The sequence below is a fragment of the Chanodichthys erythropterus genome, chromosome 3 (assembly GCF_024489055.1).
Source record: "Chanodichthys erythropterus isolate Z2021 chromosome 3, ASM2448905v1, whole genome shotgun sequence".
Classification (NCBI taxonomy): domain Eukaryota; kingdom Metazoa; phylum Chordata; class Actinopteri; order Cypriniformes; family Xenocyprididae; genus Chanodichthys; species Chanodichthys erythropterus.
Genome location: NC_090223.1, coordinates 20622925 through 20646297, shown reverse-complemented (window position 1 = coordinate 20646297; position 23373 = coordinate 20622925). Strand labels below are relative to the sequence as shown.

The 23373-nt window shown below is 37.6% G+C and overlaps 2 protein-coding genes across 3 annotated transcripts in view; one reads left to right on the top strand and one right to left on the bottom strand.

The window, feature by feature from the left end:
• Positions 1-13278, top strand: part of glis2b (GLIS family zinc finger 2b) — a 50653-nt gene extending 37375 nt beyond the window's left edge. Inside the window, exons 1-7 of one of the 2 annotated variants that reach the window (XM_067371473.1) lie at positions 4089-4184; positions 4570-4786; positions 4857-4987; positions 7859-8041; positions 8123-8256; positions 8870-8988; positions 10017-13278. In XM_067371473.1, coding sequence (XP_067227574.1) covers positions 4597-4786; positions 4857-4987; positions 7859-8041; positions 8123-8256; positions 8870-8988; positions 10017-10735 — 1476 coding nt within the window. In that variant the 5' untranslated portion in view covers positions 4089-4184; positions 4570-4596 and the 3' untranslated portion in view covers positions 10736-13278. Of the gene's footprint in view, positions 1-4088; positions 4185-4569; positions 4787-4856; positions 4988-7858; positions 8042-8122; positions 8257-8869; positions 8989-10016 lie in introns of those variants that run through there. The other variant, XM_067371463.1, reaches the window with a different exon arrangement.
• Positions 13279-13370: 92 nt separating this feature from the next.
• On the bottom strand, positions 13371-21637 carry pam16 (presequence translocase associated motor 16). Its single transcript, XM_067381290.1, has 5 exons — positions 21524-21637; positions 21030-21114; positions 19668-19804; positions 19494-19559; positions 13371-17238 (listed from the first exon to the last, which is right to left on the bottom strand). Exons 1-5 carry the CDS (start codon positions 21524-21526, stop codon positions 17149-17151), a joined length of 381 nt encoding a protein of 126 aa, XP_067237391.1. The 5' UTR covers positions 21527-21637; the 3' UTR covers positions 13371-17148.
• Between the last annotated feature and the right edge of the window lie 1736 nt (positions 21638-23373).

The window sequence follows — 23373 nt, the reverse complement described above, 5'->3', positions numbered from 1 at the left end:
AAAACCCACCCAATTGCTATTCAAAACTAGCCCAATCATGTTTCAGGGGGAGTCCCCTGGTAAAAATGGCATTCCGGTGGGTAAAATCTGTGTTTTTGGCGGGGTTCCCCTGGTAAAATTCACATTTGGGGGCTAAATATCATATTATGTGGGGTCGCTTCAACCTGCGGACATGAAAAACAACCAGGCAACAGTGTTAAAGTAGCCCAATTCTGTGGAAAAACTGCAGACTTGGCAACAATGAACCAGATCGTCCAGACTGAGATGCATCTGTAAAAATCTGATTGGAATCGCATTCAAACCACCTCTGAATCCAATTTCATTATTTGTTTTTATTTTAATTTTTTTTTTGCTGTCTAGACTTTAAAAAACCCATCTAGATAAAATCTGGATAAGCAAAAATCGGATTTTTGCTGACAGTCTGAACATGGCCTTATTGTTTAAACAAATATGTGATGTGATCTAGGAAAACCCGTCGGATGTCGCGATGGAACGTTCTCAGTAAAGTCAAAAAATATGTTGAATGTGTTTTTTTTTCTTCTTTTTTTTTTTTTTGTCAAAATTGTATTTTCATCTTTATAACATCTTATCTATCATCTCTGAAAATATCTTGGCTAAATTCGCCTGTTAGCCTAAGTGCAGAAAAATAGCGATTTATAATGGCAAGGCTGTCTTTCTCTAATGTTACTGTTTAAGAACACACCCAGCGGAGGAAAAAATACACACAAAAAAACAGCCATATTTCCCTCTCTTAACACTACATAGACAGTTCAGTTATCAAAATAAACCACATAACATGTAGAATGAAGGTGTATTAATGCAAATTTCCTGCCAGTCCTGTGTAAACTACAGCACGCGAAGGCGGAGCACAAGAGAACAATGCTATAATGAACACACATGTTCTAATTATGTGTTTATTAGAGGCTGAATTCGAATCAAATACTGCCCAACTGTAAATGTATGAAAAACTGTAAATGTATGAAAATATGGAAATTTATATGGTTCAGATTACTCAAATAAATGCAGGCGCCCTTAAATGGTCAGATATGGAGCTTGGGTGTCATCTAGTGAAAGAGTTTGGTACTGCGCACAAACAAAATCTTACTGAAAGCTCATTTTTGAAATATCTCAACCTAAAATTTGGAATGTTGACATTTTTGGCTTTTATTTTCTTGCAGTTTAAGAGTAAAACATGCCTTATTAATATATTATTATAAAATATAAACAATTATATTTTGAAATTTTCAAAAACAAACTTCTATAACTTTTTTTTTGTTTCACTTTCATAATTTATTTCACTTCTACAATAATCTGACTAGTGTCTTCTTTAAAACGAGATTTAAGACCAACCTTAGGTCTATATTCCAAAGCATTCTTGAATTATAACCATTTATGTTTAGATAGTGCATTTTCATGTCTGTGCGAAAAAGGGGGTGACAGTTATTTAAACCTGTTTTTCTCAGAATACCGTTTCTGAAAATCAGAGCGATCAGCCGACTTCAGATAACCATAACTTTTGTTACAGACAAGCTATGAAAGAAGTAAAAACAGATTTGGAAAGGGCTCGAATCGTATATTTCATATGGCATTGAAACCTGTGATTGGTAAATTTCACCATGTGATTGTTTTTCAGATCACAACACAGCTGAAAAATACTGACACTTCAAATCCTAATAGATAAAAACAAGTCCTTCCCTACATGTTTTTTCTTGTTTAAATGTCCTGATTGACTCAGAAATATATGATATTGTGGGCTGTGAATGATGTTTTTAGGTTCTGACTGGAAGCTCAGAGTACATAATAGAGTCGAGTTACACAGAGTGAGTTTTTATCCGCTGTATTGAGACACAATTATGTGAAAATCATTAACTAAACCCTTAACATGCCACACATATCACATCTCTAACCGCACCCCAGTCTGAGATAGCGCACGGGTAACCTCTCCACTTCAGGACGCTTACAAAAAAAAAAAAAACACCAGACGGTTGGAGATACTACAGATTGCACATTAACTCTTGCCATGACGCAACCTGTTTATTCTTGTGACCAATCAGCATTTCCTTTTTTTTCCTAAGCAAGTTGTTGTCTGTCTGTTTCTTTGGCATGCCATCAAAGACCAAAAAAGTGGACCATCTGAGAACATTTTCCGAGGACACAGTTCATTTCAGGACGCAGTTCGGGGTCAGAAGATGTTGTGCGAGTGTGTGGGGGGCGGAAGATGCAGATCTGGTTGATAATGCAGCTCTGTGTGCGGTTATCTGCTGATTATTGGTCCTGTCGGCTGGGTTGTTGAACTCGATCACCCGCTGCCTTCACCTCGCTGACCTTCCTCATGTTGGCACAAGCTAAACCCTCTCAAAGAGCCATTCAGCATGACTGGACGCATGCATACGCACTTATATATGTCACACAAAAAGAGATGTGAAACTGTGGTTAAAGGTGGAGCTTTGTGAATGTTGTATTTCACATGGAGTCGGGAGGAATGTGGAAGCAGTAATGGGTGTAATTGCCAGTGTGCTTTGTGAGGACAGTTTGAGGCGGGGGGGATGAGGGGAAGCTGGAGAAAGTAATTGTGTGAGATCGGGGATGGTTTTTCAGGGGCGCTGACTGTGTTTTTGGTGTTTAGAAAGACAATGAGCAAGAGGGAGAAAAACTTCCCTGCAAAATATGAATGTCTCTAGTGAAATTCAGGATTTGTGTGTGTGTTTACATATGAGGCTGTATACTATTATATTACTCACACTATTTCTGCGCTACTGAATTTAGGATGCATAGTAAGCAGAGTATGCAAATTGCTTCCATGCAACAATGTACACAAATTAGAGTAGTTTCTTATGTTCATCAAGGCTGCATTTATTTGATTAAATGTACAGTAAAATTTTTAAATATTATTACAATTTAAAAAAAAAAAAAAAAAAAAAATATATATATATATATATATTTTTTTTTTTTTTTTTTTTTCTATTTGAATTTATGTTAAAATGTAATTTATTCATCATTACTCCAGTCTTCAGTGTCACATGATCCTTCAGAAATCATTGTAATATGATGATTTGATGCTTAAGAAACATTCATTATTATTATCAGAGTTGAAAACAATTGTGCCACTTCAAATTTTTTGTGGAAACTTTAATACATTTTTTCAGGATTCTTTGATGAATGGAAAGTTCAGAAGAACATAATATATTTGAAATATACATTTTGTACAATTATAAATGTCTTTACATTTACTTTTGACCAATTTAATGTATCTTGGCTGAGCACAAGTACGAATTTCTTTAAAACAAAACTACTACTTTCTGACCCACTGTGCTATTGTATGATCATATGTATTTTTTTAAGTAGTAAATAAAAGTTGCAACGCAACCTGTTGACAACTACATAGGTAACTACATGGCACAAACTGATTGGTTCTTGTTGTATCTGCAGCCAATGACCTTGCTGCTCAACATTTAAATAGTTGGTCAATGTTTGCTATAGCAGAGTACCTCTGAAACCCTCCACCTCCCCAGCTCCACCTGTATAGATACTGTACTTGCAGGAATATCAGCAGAGTAGTAGCAAATCTATTCCGTCATGTATGACAAATCTTTTTGTCATGTTAGCCATTACCATGCTAAACTCTTCTGTGAGTTGTCATACCTTACATTTTGCCCCTAACTTTTTCATTTTAGGCATTTAAATTCATTCATATAATTAAAGGGATAGTAAAACGAGAATTTTAAAGAGAAATGTCAATGATATAAGAGAAGAAGAGTTTGAGTTTGTTGCACAGCTCTATTTGTTTGAAGCGCGAGAGGCGTCTAAGCTTACGATACTCCTACATCCTGCGTCATACACACCGCATCATGGGTTACTCATTTGCCGCAAGTCATCTTGTGCAGTATGTGTACGGTTGTCCGCCAGAAGCTAGTTATTTTAATTTAAGCTATTTATTTAAAAGTTTTAAATATGGATTTTTTCTTACAAAAACCCATCACTTCGCGTCAGAAGGCCTTTATTAATCCCCTGGAGCCGTATGGATTATTTTTATGATGGATCAATGGATGCATTTTTTTTTTTTTTTTTGACTTCAAAATGTGGTCCCCCCTTCACAACCATTATAAAGCTTGGAAGAGCAAGGGTATTTTTTAAATATACCTCTGACTATATTCATCTGAAAGAGGATAGTCATATACACCTAGGTTGGTTTGAGGGTGATAACCTTCATGGGATAACTTTCATTTTTGGGAAAACTATTCCTTTAAAACAGTGGTTCTCAAACCTGTCCTGGAGTACCACCAGCCCTGCACATTTTGTATGTCTCACTCATCTTTCACACCTGATTCAATTCATGAGCTCATTAGTAGAGTCTGCAATACCTGAAATGGGTGAGTCAGATATAGGGAGACATAAAAAATGTGCAGGGCTGGTGGTACTCCAGAACAAGTTTGAGAACCACTGCTTTAAAACATACTACATTTAAAAAGTAAAGAGATGCCCCAACAACTATCACCAAAATCAACAAAGAAACCTTCCCATCTGAATGATAATTCTCACCTAAATTGCTCTCTGTGTCTGTCTGTAAAGGTTTCAGGCTCCGGTCCGCATGCTGTCATGCTGTCCTTAGATGAGCCACTGGACCTGAAGGTGCCGAAGGGACGGGTCGGTGGGCGGGACAGAGATGCCATGTCTCCGTCCACTCTCACTCCCTCTCCCATACATGCCAAGGGGGCCGGGCAGCTACGGATGGCAGACGACGGTACCGCAGTCATCATTCCAGCGTCTCCAGCCTCCCCACACACAGGTAAACAAGAGAGATTCAGTATAACATCAAATATAAATGCAGGGAGTGTAACAGAGGTTTGTGTTTGCAGGTGTCCTGCAGGACAAGTCCGAGACCCCCACACCGCCCGCTGTGGACCTCAGCATGTCCCCGTCCTCCCGCAACACCGCCTGCTCTCCGGATCTCTCCAACGGAAACGGCTCAGCTCCCATTTTCCACGGGGTGAGTCGACAACGCTAGGGAAGAGTACAACATGGGTACTCAGAAGAACTTTCAAGACTAAATAATATACAAGTACTATTTATGCAAGCAAAAACTTAGCTTTGTTTTTCAGTTTTATGATCTGTTGCAGTGACATTTTGGGTTATACTCTGCAGACCATTTGATTACACTGACTACTACTACTTCTTAACTTACTGCTTCTTAAATGAGAAATCTTGCTCATTAAGCAAATCAGGAGAGGTGAGGCTAAGAAGCCACCAAAGACTTCTGTTGGTGATTCCATTTGGGTCATAAATAAGTGTTAAAGTGCATTAAACGCACTGTCCCGTCCCCCACCTCCCCTCACCACGAGACATTCAGATCCATTACCCTCGCTGACCCAGATGTGGTGTTTCTTATCAAATGCCCCCTGTGTCCCTTCACAAAAGTGTCTCTCTTTCTCTGTCCGTGGGGCTGACGAATGGGGCGTGAGGTTAAATCAGATTTACAGCGAGGTACAGCCACACAGAGCTCTTTCTGCTTAATTCAATTTGCTCAAAATTGAATTGGGACTGAGATGCATGGCTTTCTATGTGCCTATGTGTGTCTCTGTTGCCTGCCACCCCTCCTTCAAGCCAATGGACAAACAGTGCCCAGGTCTTAGATGATGGCACCACCGAAGAGTGAGCACAGCAATCAGCCTCATTTTACATCATTTTCCATGCACATTTCTCACATAGCTGAAACCTTCCCAGACAGCACCGACACTGTTGTCCAGTCAAAGTCATCATTGTTTCTTCTCTAATGGACCCTTCCTAAGCATCACTGTTACTATTGCTCATATGTAGGGTTAGAAATATGAACACAGCCCTAACACTAAGCATTAAGCTTTGCCAATAGGCATATTTGTGCTATAGACATGAATCATTTCATAGGGGTTGTTTTAGAAAAAAGCAAAACAACTAGAAGTAGGGGGAAAAGAATATGTATTTCAAAATATCAGCATTTTACTTCATGATACTGTAAAAATATTGCGATGACAATAAATAATAATAATAATAATAAATATAGCTGCAAGCAGCAATTAAGGGGCCAAGCACAACAGAAGTAAACAAGGAGGCTAGCAGCAGACCATCAATGTCATAATGGACTATGATAGCAACTGAGACAAAGACACTGCATGTCAATTTTCAAGTCAATCAGACCAATGGTACCATTTTCATATTTTGTTCAGTTATAGCGCCACCAAGTGACACACCCCTACTGCTTTGTGTGTGTGTGTGTGTCCTAAGAGCGCCCCCATACATAAGCATGTCAAATTTAGTGGAATTATCAAATTTCATTTAGGAGTTATAGACATATGTATGAACGCATAAAAAAAATGACCCTACACCTGCATTTTTTTTTTTTGCCAATTACTATCGAAGATATTAGTGAAAGTTGTTTAAACACTAAATCACAACGTTTCACAAACCAAAAGACGAAACCTAGCATGTTTGGTATCGTTGGACTCGGCAAGGATTTAGGAATCTAAGGAGATCCCTAAGGACTCTCATGAAAATAAGTCAACCAAATCCAAAGATATAAGCATGTGAATATTTGATTTTTATTTGGCTCAGACTCCTTTAGGGCATCGTAACGATATACTAAATGTGTTCATAAAATACAGCATTTTACTACAAAATTCAAAATGGACAACACCAAATTGGATATCATTCAACTCGGCATGGTGCCCCAAATCTAACGAGATTTGATTTTTGGTCAAACTGTTCAGAAGTTATAAGCAAAAATAACCTTTTTTTTTTTTTGTATCTCCAGACCAGTAGGTGGCACTATGCTGAAATGCAGCATGTAGCCTCAGATCATGCTTGTGATGACATGTACCAAGTTTGGTCTGAATATGATAAAGCTTTGCGGGGATACAGCGTTACTCTATTGTCCCAAACGCTATGTAAAATTCGTTTGTGCGTTATTCGAGAACGGTTTGGCGTATCGACTTGAATTAGCTTGTTGTTGGCATGGTCTAAAGATGAAATGGATCAATTTTTTTTGTAATGAAAATCTGAGCAATGGCCTTTGAGAAGTTCGAAAAAGTAGGCTTTTCAAAGAATTCAAAATGACGGAAACATTTTCATAACGGAAATTTAATGAAAATGAATTTTGTTGTTTCTAAAGTTATTAGCACAAACATAAGTGCAATTTTGGACAGTTGGTGGCACTAGAGGTATTGAGACTCCAAATTACCTATGGTTACAGTTCAGACCGGCCTCTATCTGTGCCAAATTTCACAACTTTCCCCCAAGCAGTTCTATGGGCTGCCATAGACTTCCAGAATGGAAGAAGAAGAAATGGAAATATAGTAATAATAAGAACACCAACGGATACAATATTTTGATGCTTGGCCCCTAATAATAATAATAATAATAATAATAATAGATATACATTTCTTTTTGTTTATATTGTATTTTAAATTAAAACATAAATTAATAAACATTTTAATAACATTTTTCAGTTTCATATTTTACTGCTAGAGGGAAAGCACCCTTAGAGAGCAGTTGTGTAAAATAAAGCTCCATGTATTAGATTGTTTTTTTCATGAAGTATTGTTTCGTTTATTGATGCTTTGCCATCTCGCTTCTCTCATTAAAGCCTCAAATCTGTGGTTTGAGCGTGAAGTACTCAGATCAGCACAGCTGGGGGCAGAAACATGGGGACGATGTGCTGCCACATCCAGCAAAATGCTCATAAGAGTCTCCTGCTGTGAGGGCAATTACAGAACACGGACCTCCTGTAGCTCCTGTTACTGTCAGTTTAACAACTATTACTAGTTTCGCTGGCCTGCTGTAAAAGAGGCTTGAATTATGTTTGCTTTTTCTCGTTTGGTTCCCGCAGGACTCGGCACATATCCGTTACGTGGAGGGAGGGGCCACATCTCAAGCGTTCCAGTTCTTCGTGCCCATTGGAGGAGGAGGAGGGCTTCACCTGCCTTCCTCCATGTTCATTCGGCAGCCCAAGGACACACGAGCTTCTCCAGACCTCTCAGCAGATGAACAGCTGGCCTGTCGCTGGAGGAAGGTGAGAAATAGAAGCAGTTTAACAAAGATGCTAAAGTGTATTTTTCACCTGAGTTCATTGCACATATTTTTTATGTCACAGTGCCACCTACTTTTTGACTCCTTGCAAGACCTGGTGGATCATGTCAATGACTTCCATGTGAAGCCTGAGAAGGATTCTGGGTACTGTTGCCACTGGGAGGGGTGTGCACGCAAAGGACGGGGATTCAACGCCAGGTGTGTTTACTGCATCCAGCTCTTAAAGACAGATTTAGCTTTACCCTAAATATAATAGGAATCAAATTTTAATTTCCGTAATTTACATTATTATCACAGTATAAATACATTTAAATGAAACATTAAGACATGCTTCATTGTTCCTAATGACAATCATATTTACATTTTAAACACCAAATTTGCCTTTCAAATTAAAAGATCACAAAGTAACCATGAATATTTAAGAAACTAAAAAGAATCATCCATATTTAAACTAGATTAACATTTAAATATACTCAAATAAAGAATTTAATACAAATTACTTGCAAATAAAAGAAAGTCAAATGGTCACTATAAAAAACGGGGGCGGTTTAAATAACTGTTTAAATCACTGTTTGGTGCTCCCTTGGTAGTTGGTGCCTATGCAGGCTGAATACTCTTCATATAGGGACTGGCCAACATGCACCATACACTGCAAAAAAGTCATATTCTTAATAAATATTTTTCGTCCTTTTCAGTTTTAAAATAACATATAAGCCAGTTTTAGGTTCCTTGGAATGGAAAATGTTGCAACTGCAGCCACTTTTAAGTTTTATATAACACGTACCCTTAAGTCTAATGTCTGCCTCATTAGGTACAAGATGCTGATCCACATCCGCACTCACACCAATGAAAAACCTCACCGTTGTCCCACCTGCAACAAGAGCTTCTCCCGACTGGAGAACCTCAAGATTCACAACCGCTCACACACAGGTCAGTACCAAGTAAATGCATGGATAGTAGGAGTGTAACGGTACACAGAAGTCAGGGTTCGGTTTTTGGATCACGGTTCGGTACAATAGGAAAAATGGTCACGCTTCAGTTTAGGGTCCAATTCTCACTATTAACTAACTAGTATTAACTATGACTTTTGCCTCAATAAACCCCTAATTACTGCTCATTAATAGTAAGATTTAAGTTTAGGTTTTGGGTAGGATTAAGGGATGTAGAATATGGTCATGCAGAATATGGGCATTAATATCTGCTTTATAAGTACTAATAAACAGCCAATATCCTAGTAATATGCATGCTAATAAGCAACTAGTTAATAGTGAGAATTTGACCCTTAACTAAAGTGTTACTGGACAAAAGAACAAATTTAATATTTTTCTTTGAACAGACAGTATTGCAAATCACAGTTTGTTCCATCTAGCGGCATTTAGTCCCCTAGTTAGTACAGTATAGCCTCCTATAGTGTATTAAGCAGTAAGCAGTAAAGAGTATGCACTCTTACATAGGTCATATTTTTTGCAGGGCTATTAAAAAACAAAAGGTATGTGGTCAAAATCAGCTACAAAACTGAAAAGCATCTTGTGTTATAAAAGTACAAAATAAATAGAATAATGAAAAATAAAACTTGTGAATTCAGAATGTTACAATTTGCTCCACTTAAAATATATTTAAACATTCAAAGTTCAAGCCCAACCCTTGCACAGTTGAGTGCGCAAGCCTTTCAAAGTATTCTGCTTTTTCCACGAGTGCAGAAGGATGCATTCAACGTGTGCGCACTACCTAATGGACTTTGTTTTCAAGCATTCAAGTCATTCGTGTATACGCTGTTCTTCTTCTGCTCTTTTACCTGTTGTGGCAGTTAGCAAACATTGTTGTATAACCGTGCACACATAAACCAAACCGTGACGTCCGTACCGTATGGTTCAGGACAGTTACATGTACTGTTACACCCCTAATGGATAGATACATGAAAACTGCATGACCTGGCTAACTTGGTACTTGTATTTCAGGAGAGAAGCCCTACATCTGTCCTTACGAGGGCTGCAACAAGCGCTACTCCAATTCCAGTGACCGGTTCAAACACACACGCACACACTATGTGGACAAGCCCTACTACTGCAAGATGGTGGGCTGCTTGAAACGCTACACGGACCCCAGCTCCTTGAGGAAGCATATCAAGGCTCATGGGCACTTCGTAGCCCAGGATCAGGGAGGTCCGGGTGGAGTGGGCTCCTTGATGAAGCCAGGGCAGATCCCTGGGGCGGGGAAAGAGTCTGAGCTGACTTATGTCAGTGGGGCCCACATCATTATTCCTGGTGCTGCCGCTGCTCTTTTGGGTGGTCACAGTCTGCAGGGTCTTGGAGGCTCCCTACCCTTGTCCCCCCTCAGTCCCCGCCCCTTGGACTTGAGCACACTGGGCTGCCCAAGCTCCCCTCCAGCTGGGCTTGGGGGGACGCCCATTTTGTCCTTCAGCGGTTCGCCACTTGGCCTGGCCAAGTCACCCTTGCTGTCTCATACCTTCTCATCTTCCACGCTGGGGTTGCCCATGGTGCCCATTTTGGGCTCGGAGCGCAGGGACCATGGCAAGGGAAAGGCCAGAGGTGAGGAAGGCGAGGACGAGATCCATGGTGGCGTGCTCAACCTGTCTACGGGAGCATCCCATGACCCTCTGTCTTGGGTTGTCATCCCCTCTGGCCAGGTGGTGCTGAAGCCAGCTGTGGTCAACTGAGCACCACATTCCAGAAAAACGGCAAAGGGTGGGGGTGGAAAAGGGGTCAGAGTTCAGAGACAAGCCTGTGGGGGGTTTTCACAAAGCAAATTTAGTTCTGCTCAGAGGTGACACCCTCTTCTCCAACTTTTAGTGCTACTTCAGTTCTAATTTCTACCTTTCAGACAGACACTGCTACCTGTTTCTTCTGGTGATAACAATATCTTTAAACTAAATTAGCATAACATTTCAGAAAGTGGTCAAACATTCATCTCCATTCCATTCTCTTTCTGGCTCATCTTATTACCAGGGGTATCCAATCCTGCTTCTGGGGGGCCACCTACCTGGAGAGTTTAGCTCCAACCTGCTACAACACACTTGCTTAGAAGTTTTGAGTAATCCTGAAGACCTAGATTATCTGTTTAATTATGGTTGGGGCTAAATCAGGGGTGGGCAACTATGACCCTCAAGGTTCACTGTCCTGCAGAGTTAGTTCCAACCCTAACCAAACACATCTGAACAAACTAATTTAAAAAAGACAGGTGAGTTTGATCAGGGTTGGAGCTAATCTCTGCAAGACAGTGGACCTCAAGGGCCAAAGTTGCCCATCCTTGGTCTCCTAACTGTTGTCCTGCAGAGTTTAGCTCCAACCAGCTCCAACACACCTGCTTGAAAGTTTCTTGTATGCCTAGATAGACCTTGATTAGCTGGTTCAGATGTGTTTAATTGGAGTTGGAGTTGAACTTCGCAGGACAGTGGCCCTCCAGGGCAGTTTGGAGACCTCTTGTCTAAACTCTGCAGGAAGGTGGCCCTCCAGAAGCAGGATTGGACACCCCAAGTCTTGTACACATTGTTTTCCTTTTAATGAGAGCACTGATCTAAACAGCAGACTTGGGAATCTGTGCCCTTGCTTCAAAAGACAATTTCTGTGTATTTATGCGTAAGAGAAACTTTTGGACGACAGTGTACACAACACACTAAAGACACAATTGTATGCTATTATTATTAACGAACCAACTTTCAAGCCATTCCGTGCATTAATAAAAGACCTCTAAGCTCAGCAAGCTACAGATCTTTGAGGCTAAACTCGCATGGGTTTGGTTAGGTTTGCAAAGGGGTGTTGAGGGCATAGGTCAGACGAGAGCAGCTTGTTTACTTGCCGACAATCAGCATCTGTTGTACCCAATCCTTCTCCTGGAATGCCACTTTTCTGCAGAGTTTAACTCCAACACACCAGGCTGGAAGTTCTAGTTATCCTGAAAACATTGAGTAGCTGGTTCAGGTGTGTTAATTAGGGCTAGAGCTAAACTCTCCAGCAAGGTGGCCCTCTAGGAGCAGATTTGTACCCTCCTGCTTCAGACTGTCCCACGTCCCACCTCAGTCATTACGCACCCCTCTGCATCCCGTGCAAGAGAACTTCCTTAGCTCAATGCTACTGCAAGCTATATGACGAACCTTGCATTTGCTGCTAGCTGTGTCACTGCATTGCAAAGCATACATCTTTGAATAAAAATAGACAAAGTATGAATGACAATCTGTCCTCTGAGGAGGAGGAAATAGAAAACTTTGACAAGCTCTATTGTGTTGAATAAGAGATACAAGGCTCAGACTGACTGAGTTTTAAGTCATACAAGGGCACAAAATCACCCAGCAGTTATGCTACCACCCCATAGAACATGGCATTGTTGTAAATAGTGCCATCTTCTGGCCATCAGTTGTACTGCACACTACTTGCTGAACCAAGGGCCAGATTTAACAGTATTATCCTGCTTTTAAGTATAATAGAATGGCAGGGTAAAACGAAGGACTTTGGCTGATGCAGAATAGTGGAATGCAATACACCAGTTTGGGTGTATCGCAACAGTCAAGGGCCTCCAAAACTTTGCTTTCACAGTTTGCCCCATAATAATTATGCTAAAAATCTGAACGTATACCTAGAGATTGAAGTAGGGACTTAATGATAAAGCGTAGAAAACACTATTCAGTTGGCCAAAAGATATACATTTTTATTTAAGACCCTTTCATTATGACCCACATCAACTTTCTTCAATGAATCAAACGCTGTTGTGCAAGTCTTAGGTCAAGTTTTAGGGTAACTCCTGACGTCACGTTGCACACATGGTCCAAGTACTAAAAATGTAACATTTGACCCAGTTGCATGATGTATGATGTGGTACAACATAATAATTGAAAATCACAACTTTAAACTGATTCTGTGCGAAACTAGATACATCAAGTTGTACAACTCAATCTTTAAGGTATGACATTCAGAAAATAACCATCATATGTGAGATATTCATATTCTATATGAATTAATAAATAGCAAAATCAAACTTCTGTGACGCTATCTGTAACATCACAGCAGCATATGCTTGTTTTGAGAGGTGCATTGAAGTCCTGAAGTGGGTCATGTGAGAGTCTTAAAGGGTTAGTTCACCCAAAAATGAAAATAATGTCATTTATTACTCACCCTCATGTTGTTCTACACCCGGAAGATCTTCGTTCATCTTCGGAACACCAATTTAGATATTTTTTATGAAATTCGATGGCTCCGTGAGGCCTCTATTGCCAGCAATGTCACTGAACCTCTCAAGATCCAGAAAGCTACTAAAGACATATTTAAAACAGTTCATGTGAGTACAGAGTTTCTACCTTAATATTACAAAGCGACAAGAATAAATAACGACTTTTCAATAATATCTAGTGATGGGTGATTTCAAAACACTGTTTTGAAGCTTTACGAATCTTTTGTTTCGAATCAGTCGTTCGGAGCACGAAAGTCACGTGATTTCAGTAAACGAGGCTTCGTTTAGACAATCTGAACCACTGATTCAAAACAAAAGATTCGTAAAGCTTCGAAGCAGTGTTTTGAAATCGGCCGTCACCAGATATTGTTGAAAAGTCCTTATTTAGTTTTTTTTTGCACACATAAAGTATACTCACCGCTTTATCATATTAAGGTAGAAACACTGTAGTCACATTAACTGTTTTAAATATGTCTTTAGTACCATTCTGGATCTTGAGAGGTTCAGTGACATTGCTGGCAATTGAGGCCTCACTGAGCTATCGGATTTCATCAAAAATATCTTAATTTATGTTCTGAAGATTACCGAAAGTCTTACGGGTGTGGAACGACATGAGGGTGAGAAATTACTGACAGAATTTTTTGGGTGAACTAACCCTTTAATACAGTCATTGTCATCCTCCATTGATGATCAACCTGTCGCAATCAAGACCTCATTCAGGTTAAAATAACATTCTTGATTAAGTCCTCTCTCCTGAACTCAGGCACGTAACAGTATGTCTTCTCTGTAACAGAGATGACATATATTTAGAGCATCCTTCAATAATGCCCATTATCCCCCTCATCGATTGCCAGAAAAAAATCAGATTTAGAGAACAAACGAATGTAATGTAAAAACATTCCGACTGAAATAATCACAGTAAAGCATGTACCCCACCCTCCTCTCCAAACCATTTTTACACTCAGTCTTATTACATCATTATTTTGTTTTATTGTTTGTGGAAACTATACAATTAATGCTGTTTTGTTTTACTGACTTTTTTTTGTTTTTTTTGGACGTGACATTTCCTGATGTTGAAGTTGCTTTATTTCTTCGTTTCTGCTATCGCTACTCTGTGTTCAGCTTTTTCCAGCTGATGAATCAAGAGGAACAAGGGAGAAATGATAGGAGGAGGTGAACTATAATATTGCAGGAAGGGTTTGAGTCAAAACCCTTCACATTTAGCCCATAATCATACCATGACGTATGAGGTGTACATACATCTTTCCCATATATGGGACGTTCAACCAATCAACGTGTTTGTAATGTGATGTCCAACTGAACCTGACCTGAAAAGAGAACTGAAAAGCAGAGCCATTACTGAGCTAAAGAAAAGAGAAATGCACAGAGCAAGACAACAAAGCTCTGGTGCTTCCTCAGTCCTGGCAACAAAAAAAGTCACCAGTGTTTCCATGTCCTGATCGTGTGCCAAGCTTCAAAACTAGGCCACTTTGCAGAGCTTTGATATGTTGAAAGATGTTGATATGGAATGACATGTATATAAACCCTTTCATCTTTCCAACAAGATTTAAATCTTTGTCCACCTTCTCCCTCTCATGATGTTGTTGGCTGGAGAGAGCTGATACTGACACAGACCTGTTAAGGTCTACATCATTGTTCAATATCAGATAAGCTGTTTGAACCTTTAACCCTTTGAGCACTCTGGAGACGGCCGCAGGGTTTCTCACAGGAGACTACAAAGGCCTTAATAAAATGATGGTGCGTTCCTGATGACTCCGAATTTACTGCAACTATATGTGAGAGACTTAAGCAATACATTTTATGGCAGGGATAAAGTCATAGCTAGATATTCAAATTTAAATATTAAATGCAGTAAAACAATAAATATATACACGGTACATAAATTAAGCACCATGTTAAAATAAGTTTAAAAAAAATTAAGCTCACACTAAAAGTAAAGAAGTTTGTCTGTTCCTAAAATAAACTAATAATAGGACACAATTCTTGAAGTGACACAGAGATGCACAAAGGGTTAACAAAAGACTATGGCCTGGGAAGGCCAGTATCCATTTTTATTTTTTTTTTCCTTTTTGCACATTTTTGAGATATTTTAATATCAGTATTTTAATTTTTCCAAGTGCCTTTTATTATAGTTGAAATGTAGATGTAATACAGTATATGAAAATAAATAAATATATATATATAAATAAATATATATTTTTCCCAGCATCATGTTCTGAAGCTGAACATGCAGAATTTTAGAGCTGTAAAAGTCTCCAGTTGGTACAACATAGGTGTGTGTGCTCCTGTTTTAGAGGAATTTTATTACGATATTGATAAGGATGTCAATGAAAATAAAAGAAACAAATGTTTAATAAATTTGCATTTGATATATATACATTGCGTTTTGCTGTGTCTTTTTTTGCTGAATGTTTGGGGCATTCATGTACAGTGGACTGAAATGTTTGCAGTATTCACTCAGTATTAAATTAGGGTCTTTGTGGCGGATGTCATGACGGATATTTTTGTTTTTTGTGTGTGTGTGACATTTTAAATACAACAAATGTAGCTTTTATTATATTATTGCATTAATATTTAATTATTAAATATATTTTTAATGCAATTACAGTAATATATATCAATCAAACAGGAATAATCATCTAATCATTAAACCCCCAAATTTCATGAATCACTCAAATGGCAACACATGTTGTATATTGCTTCACACTGACAGTAATTATGGTGAGACTCTTACAATAGTCCTGCTTAAATTAAAGACAAATGCATAAAGAATTTTTAAAGGAATGATCTGGATTCAAAAAAACTCCATCTGCTGATTACCAGAGTCAAGCATCATCGCTCAGACTGGAGTATTTACAGTAACAGCTGAAGTCTATGGCTGAGACATTACACTGGGAAAAATAATTAACATACTGTTTCAAAAGTACAGCCACAAGACTTAAACATCATATGCGTTAACATGATAGGTGTAATAAAATCGCTTACTAACCTTGTCTGGCCAGTCTTTCATAGCTGGGAACAGATGGACGCAGGATACAAGGACATTTTACTGAATAAAAATCCACTCAGTAAAGTATTTCAGTCTCAAACAGTAAGTTCATTCTCCCAGAACTGATTTTAAATCCAAAATGTTTTTACCTGTAGACTTTGTTTTTGTTTTACAGCAAATATGACTTTGTTTTTACAGTGTTAAAAGACCTTCTGTGGTAATCGACATCAAGCCAGAAAGAATCCAGATCATTACTTTGACCATGAACAGATGAATGAATACATACTTTTATTCAGCAAGGATGCATTAAATTGTTTAAAAGTGACAGTAAAGACATTTATAAATGTTTTTTATCTTAAATAAATACTGTTCTTTTGAACTTTCTATTCAAAGAAGGCTGAAAAAAGTCAGTTTCCACAAAAATATGAAGCAGCACAGCTGTTTTTAACATTGATGATAATAATAAATGTTTCTTGAGCATCAAATCATCATATTAGAATGATTTCTGAAGGATCATGTGACACTGAAGACTGGAGTTTTTTTTATTGTACATACTAATATTACTGTTTTTACTGTATTTTTGATCAAATAAATGCATCCTTGGTGAGAAGACACTTCTTTCAAAAACAGAAAATCTTTCCGACTTTTGAACGGTAGTGTACATTTTTAAATATGTTATAAAGTTCCATGAGCTCCTGGATGATGTTCAACAAATCCCTGATCCATAAAACATTCTAGAACTCAAGAACTTTCAAGATAAATTTCCTTCATTCTGTCACATAATGTCCAGAAAATACTCATCTATTTTGATGGAAAGACTGACATTTCAATGTAGAAAAAGAACAGGCTTTATTGGGGGTCTGGGTCATAATTACAGTGGGAGGACGTGAGGACGGAGATCATGTCTGCTGCTGTTGCTCTGGAGGTTTTGTTTGGTGCTGCTGTTGAATACTGAGCTCTTCATCCAGACGCTCTTTCGCCCGCACCACCTACAAGAGTCCAAACACAAATACATGGTTACGGATTTACTGCTAATTGATTTACAGGCTGGTTTTTATTAAACTGCTGAATAACTGAACTACTAAACATAAATCAGTAAGGACAGACTTTACCTTATTTACAATTTTAAGAATCGTCTAAGGGTACTAGAAACTAAAAAGTTTGCGTTTTTTGTGTACGGATGACAATGTTGTGAAAATGATCCCCGTTCACACGGATCCTGGTAAACTACTAAATCAATTAAACTAATTGTATTATTCATGCCAGGCCAGTAGATGGCGATGTCATGTGAATGACATCACCATTTTCACAAATTCACATTTTTGTAAATTACATGGTATCGAGACAATAATGGTATAATTTTCAAAAACATAGTTGAAACCCATTGTCAAAAGTTTGCGTTTTCAGGTCCCCAAAATGCCATTGTCATTTAATGAACAGGAAAAAAACAAAAAAAAAAGTTTTCCGTTTTTAGTTGAAAATGTTGTAGTGTAAACGACCCCTTAGATTCTTTCAAAATTCAATTGCCTTTATTTCTTTAAATTCAATCTTGCTAAAAAACTTTCTATTTTTTGGTGCATATTTGTGAAAAAGACCATAAATAAATGCAGTTTATTGAATTTAACCGACTTCTCTTTATATCTCAAGTGTTTGGTTACTAAATGTCTCTTGAATTTTCCATAGATGCAGCCTGTCCATGTTGGCAGAGGTCTTATTTCACTAGCTTCTACCAAGTGACAGTTAAAGGGATAGTTCACCCAAAAATGAGAATGTGATGTTTATCTGCTTAACCCCCATGCATACAAGATGTAGGTGACTTTGTTTCTTCAGTAGAACACAAATGATGATTTTTAACTCCAACCGTTGCCGTCTGTCAGTCATATAATGCGTGTCAGTGGGAACTTCGTCTATAACATGCACAGACAAATCCAAATGAAACCCTGCGGCCCGTGACGACACATTGATGTCCTAAGACACGAAACGATTGGTTTGTGTGAGAAACCGAACAGTATTTATATAATTTTTTCACCTCTAAAACACCACTATGTCCAACTGCGTTCAGCATCTGGTTAGCGAGGTTAAAAACCTGCTCTGATGACGGAAGTGATGTCTCGCGCTTTGCTTCAATGAGTGCAAGCGATCACTGCTGTTGTCAGAGCGCGATCAGACCTCACTAACTGAGTGCTGAACGCAGTTGGACATAGTGGTGTTTTGGAGGTGAAAAATGATATAAATACTGTTCGGTTTCTCGCACAAATCGATCGTTTAGTGTCTTAGGACATCAGTGTGTCGTCATGAGCCGCAGGGTTTCATTTGGATTTGTCTATGGAAGTTTTTATGACTCTTATTGATAGAGTTCCCATTGCCATGCATTATACGACTGACAGACGGCAACGGTTAGAGTTAACAATCCTCATTTGTGTTCTACCGAAGAAACAAAGTCACCTACATCTTGGATGCACTGGGGGTAAGCAGATAAACATCAAATTTTCATTTTTGGGTGAACTATCCCTTTAAAACTGCACAAAATACCATAAAATACACATGTAGGTAGTATTGTCAAAAGTACTGACCACAATACCAAGTCAATACTGAAATTTTAAAAATGTAATGCTCTGGGTGCTGTTGAGCAGATTCTTAAACACCTCTGATTGGTCATTGTGTTCACAATCTCAACAGATATGTCTGTGATTGGCTAAAATGATCAATGCTTCAAAAACATGTTGTAAATAGTCATCATTGACGCTCTTCACTGAGCGCTTACACAGATGCACACGATAGGCATCACTAATAGACGCCTGTTTTCAAACTCTCCTGCTTTCAAATTCACTTCCTTAGCTTTTTAAACGCTCCCGTGCGTTGATCATTGTAGCCAATCGGAGACATATCTGTTGAGCTCATGAACACAATGGCCAATCAGAGGTGTTTACCAATCCACTCAACAGCCCTCAAAGCATCACATTTTTAAAATTTCATAACCGACTTGGTCAGTACTTTAGACAACACTACATGTAGGCTATTTGTATTTTAATCTAATAATTTGCATTTGATCTGATAGCTAAAGATCTATAAGATCCCAACATAAAGGTCATGGTATCAAAAGACATGAGTGACCCTGAACCAAGAGTTTCTCTGACCACTACCCTGATTTATCACTATTGTGACTTAAAAGATGTTAACAAAAAAAAAAAAATCTACAAACATGTCTGGGGAAAAAACATTGATTGTTTGCCTCATTGCTTACCTTTGATTGAAGATAGAAAGAACCGCCAACAGCTTTGTCATTGACTTTAAATAAATGCTCATAATTCTGAAAAGAAAATGAAACCATATCAAATTAAAACATATTTCATTACAGAATACTGTAATAAGTGTGTCATGTGCTGATCTGGTTTATGATGAAACAGCTTCTTTTTACCTTCTGGATCTCCTCCGGTGTTAATGTGGTGATGTTCAGAATCTGCTGGGCTTCTTGTAAACTCATTCCTGTGAAGCTCGACGCAGCCGCAGAATGTCTGCCCGCTTGACCCCGCGCCTCTGCAGCCGCCTGACTGGCTGCATTCACATTCACACAAGATACTACTGTTATATTTCACTTCTGTTCCTTACATTGGTGATTACTAAGTCATGTCATCAGTCACGTTAAAGGGTTAGTTCCCCCAAAAAAGAAAATTCTGTCATTTATTACTCATCCTCATGTCGTTCCACACCCGTAAGACCTTTGTTCATCTTCAGAACACAAATTAAGATATTTTTGTTGAAATCCGATGGCTCCGTGAGGCCTGCATAGGGAGCATTGACACTTCCTCTCTCAAGATCCATTAATGTACTAAAAACATATTTAAATCAGGTCATGTGAGTACAGTGGTTCAATATTAATATCATAAAGCACCAAGAATATTTTCGGTGCGCCAAAAAACCCCCACAAAATAACAACTTATTTAGTGATGGCCGATTTCAAACCAGTACTTCATGAAGATTCGGAGCACAAATGAATCGGTGTATCGAATCATGATTCGGATCGCGTGTCAAACCGCCAAACTGCTGAAATCACGTGACTTTGGCGCTCCGAACCGCTGATTCGACACACTGATTCATAATGCTCTGATGCTTCCTGAAGCAGTGTTTTGAAATCGCCCATAACTATATAAGACGTTATTTTGTTTTTTTTGGCACATAAAAATATTCTCGTCGCTTTATAATATTAATATTGAACCACTGTACTCACATGAACTGATTTAAATATGTTTTTAGTACCTTTATGGATCTTGAGAGAGGAAATGTCATTGCAGGCCTCATGGAGCTATCGGATTTCAACAAAAATATCTTAATTTGTATTCTGAAGATGAATGAAGGTCTTACGGGTGTGGAACAGCATGGGGGTGAGTAATAAATGACAGAATTTTCATTTTTAGGTGAACTAACCCTTTAAGAAAATTTTATATTGGGACAATGCAATATGCATATCTTCAACCACCCAGAAATTAAAATTGTCATAATTTATTCATCCTGAAGTTGTTCCCAACCTGTATAAGGTTGAACACAAAATAAGATATTTTGAAGAATGTCGGTAACCATTGACTTCCATAGTATTTTTTCCTACTATTGAAGTCAATGGCTATCATCTACAATTCTGTTACTAACTTCAAAATATCTTCTTTTGTGTTCAACAGCAAAAAGAAATTCATACAGGTTTGGAACAACATGCTATAGATTATTAATATGGCACTTAAATGACTTAAAATATGGAAATAAATGAATATAATTTCTTTGCATCGACCTGCAAATTCTTGACGTAAAGCTCTTGCAAAAGCTCGTCCGACCACCTGAGCGCCCATCACAATGATCTGAGCCAGATATTTGGCCTGTGGGAACACAAAAACACACAAAAGATATCGCAAATATGACTGACACATGTTCTTATTTCATCACAAAAAATTTTAATAATATAGTTTCATAATAATTTAACTAAACATAATTTATAATAATAAAAATAATAGGTCTTTTAAGCCAATATTTCTTCATTGCTTCACAAATACCCAGTCTCTTTATATCACTTCTGAATTTGCAGTCATAAAGGTTTATTAATCGATCATACAACCATATTCTGTTCATAAGATAATTTGACATTATTCTTGTTATGAAAATGAAATACAAGGTCGTTGCATAAGACTATCTGATATCGAATGACCCACTCGATATAATCTCTAGAGATTAAATATAGAGCAGCCGACATAAAATGACCATAATCTGTATATGAATATATGAACATACCATGATGGATCTACGGTGGTGATATTAAACACTTCAACCGAGGACGAATGTTTTCACGTGCAGCTCCATCAAGGTTGATAAAACCGGAGAAGAAAAGCCGCAAACGCACACAACACACACTGACACCTGCTGGCTGGAGGATCTTAAAGGGACAGTTCACCCAAAAAGAAAAAAGAAAGAAAATTTACTCACCCTAGTTGTTCCAAACCTGTATGAATTTATTTCTTCTGCTGAACACAAAAGAAGATATTATGAAGTATGACGGTAATCAAACAGTTGTTGGACCCCATTGACTTCCATAGTATGGGGAAAGAATCACTATGGAAGTCATAGGGGCCCAACAATTTGATTTCTTCTAAATATCTCCCTTTGTGTTCAACAGAAGGGTGAACTATCCCTTTAATAGTGGTGTACAGTTGTGATGTCATTTTGCAGGGCAACCCAGATGACCATATGCTAAGAAAATATCATTTTTATTATCAAAATGACTTTAAAAATAATTATCTAGATTTAAATTCTTTAAATAACTCTAATAATTGAATCCATTGTAATACTGTGTACTACGTAAAAGATAATATCATATTTTATTCTTGTATTAAAACTTTTTTAAATTACATTTTATTATGTTGTGAATAATAATTCTCTGGAATTTCTTATGGATTGTTTTAATGGTTTTGTAATTATTTATAAATAAAGATATTTTTGATGAAATCTGAGAGGTATATGACTCGTCCATAGACAGCAATTTAACCAACACTTTCAAGGTCCAGAAAGGTGTTAAAGACATCGTTAAAACAATCAACGTGACTGCAGTGGTTCAACCTTAATGTTATGAAGTGATGAGAATAAATTTGTGTGCCCAAAAACAAAACAAAAATAACAACTTTATTTAACAATATCCTCTCTTCTGTGTCATTCTTCTATGCTGTTTACCGTTCAGCTCTTCCAGGTTCTACAGATATTGTTGAATAAAATCATTATTTTTGCTTTGTTAACATACTCACTGTTTGTTTTAATACAGTAATTGATTGATTCAATGTATTTGAAAGTTAAAATGACTATAAAATGACTATATACTAAGGCTTTTGTCACCACCATCAGATGTGTCAACTCCGTCAGATTAATATTTTGATAATATTTCATTATGATATTTTATATTTGTTGAGAAATTGTTGGTCATAGGTAAAAATGTAATGTCTGCTAACATGAGAATGGGTTTTGAAATGTTAAAATCATCTTGATTTCTGTTAAAAAAAAGTTAAGTTATATTTCACAGTCCAATTTAAGAAATTTTATTTTTTTGTGGCCTCTGCTGCCTTGGTAAAAAATAGTGTTTACTATACTTGTTATAGGTCTGGCATAATGTGAATGAAAATTAACTTTTTTGGTGTTTTTGGTGTCTGACAGTTTTAACACAATATAAGATACATAAATGTAGTTTAATTTGTCCGAGTGTGTTTTTTTTTTTTTTTTTTTTTCAAAATTGCATACTGTTTCGTCCCACTTCACAGGAATCAGTGCATTATATTATTACATAATAAATATGATTATCCCTTAAATGCATACCTTGGGTCTTTAGGGACCCGGGACGTCATTCACTACCCTCCTTGTTCATTTTTTAAAGTTAGACATCAACCTTCTTGGTATTCCTCAATCAATTCATTATAAAGAATATAACAAGAAAAGAATCATAAAATTATAAAAGACTGCCTATTTTTGTATTCATTTTTTGTAAAAGTTGTATAGGGTTGCTAACGACCCGAGGTGTGTCTGAGTGTATGTATATTTTTTCTACACAACAATAATTGAATCTTAGATGACCCAATAAGTGCAATTCACCTTTATTCCAC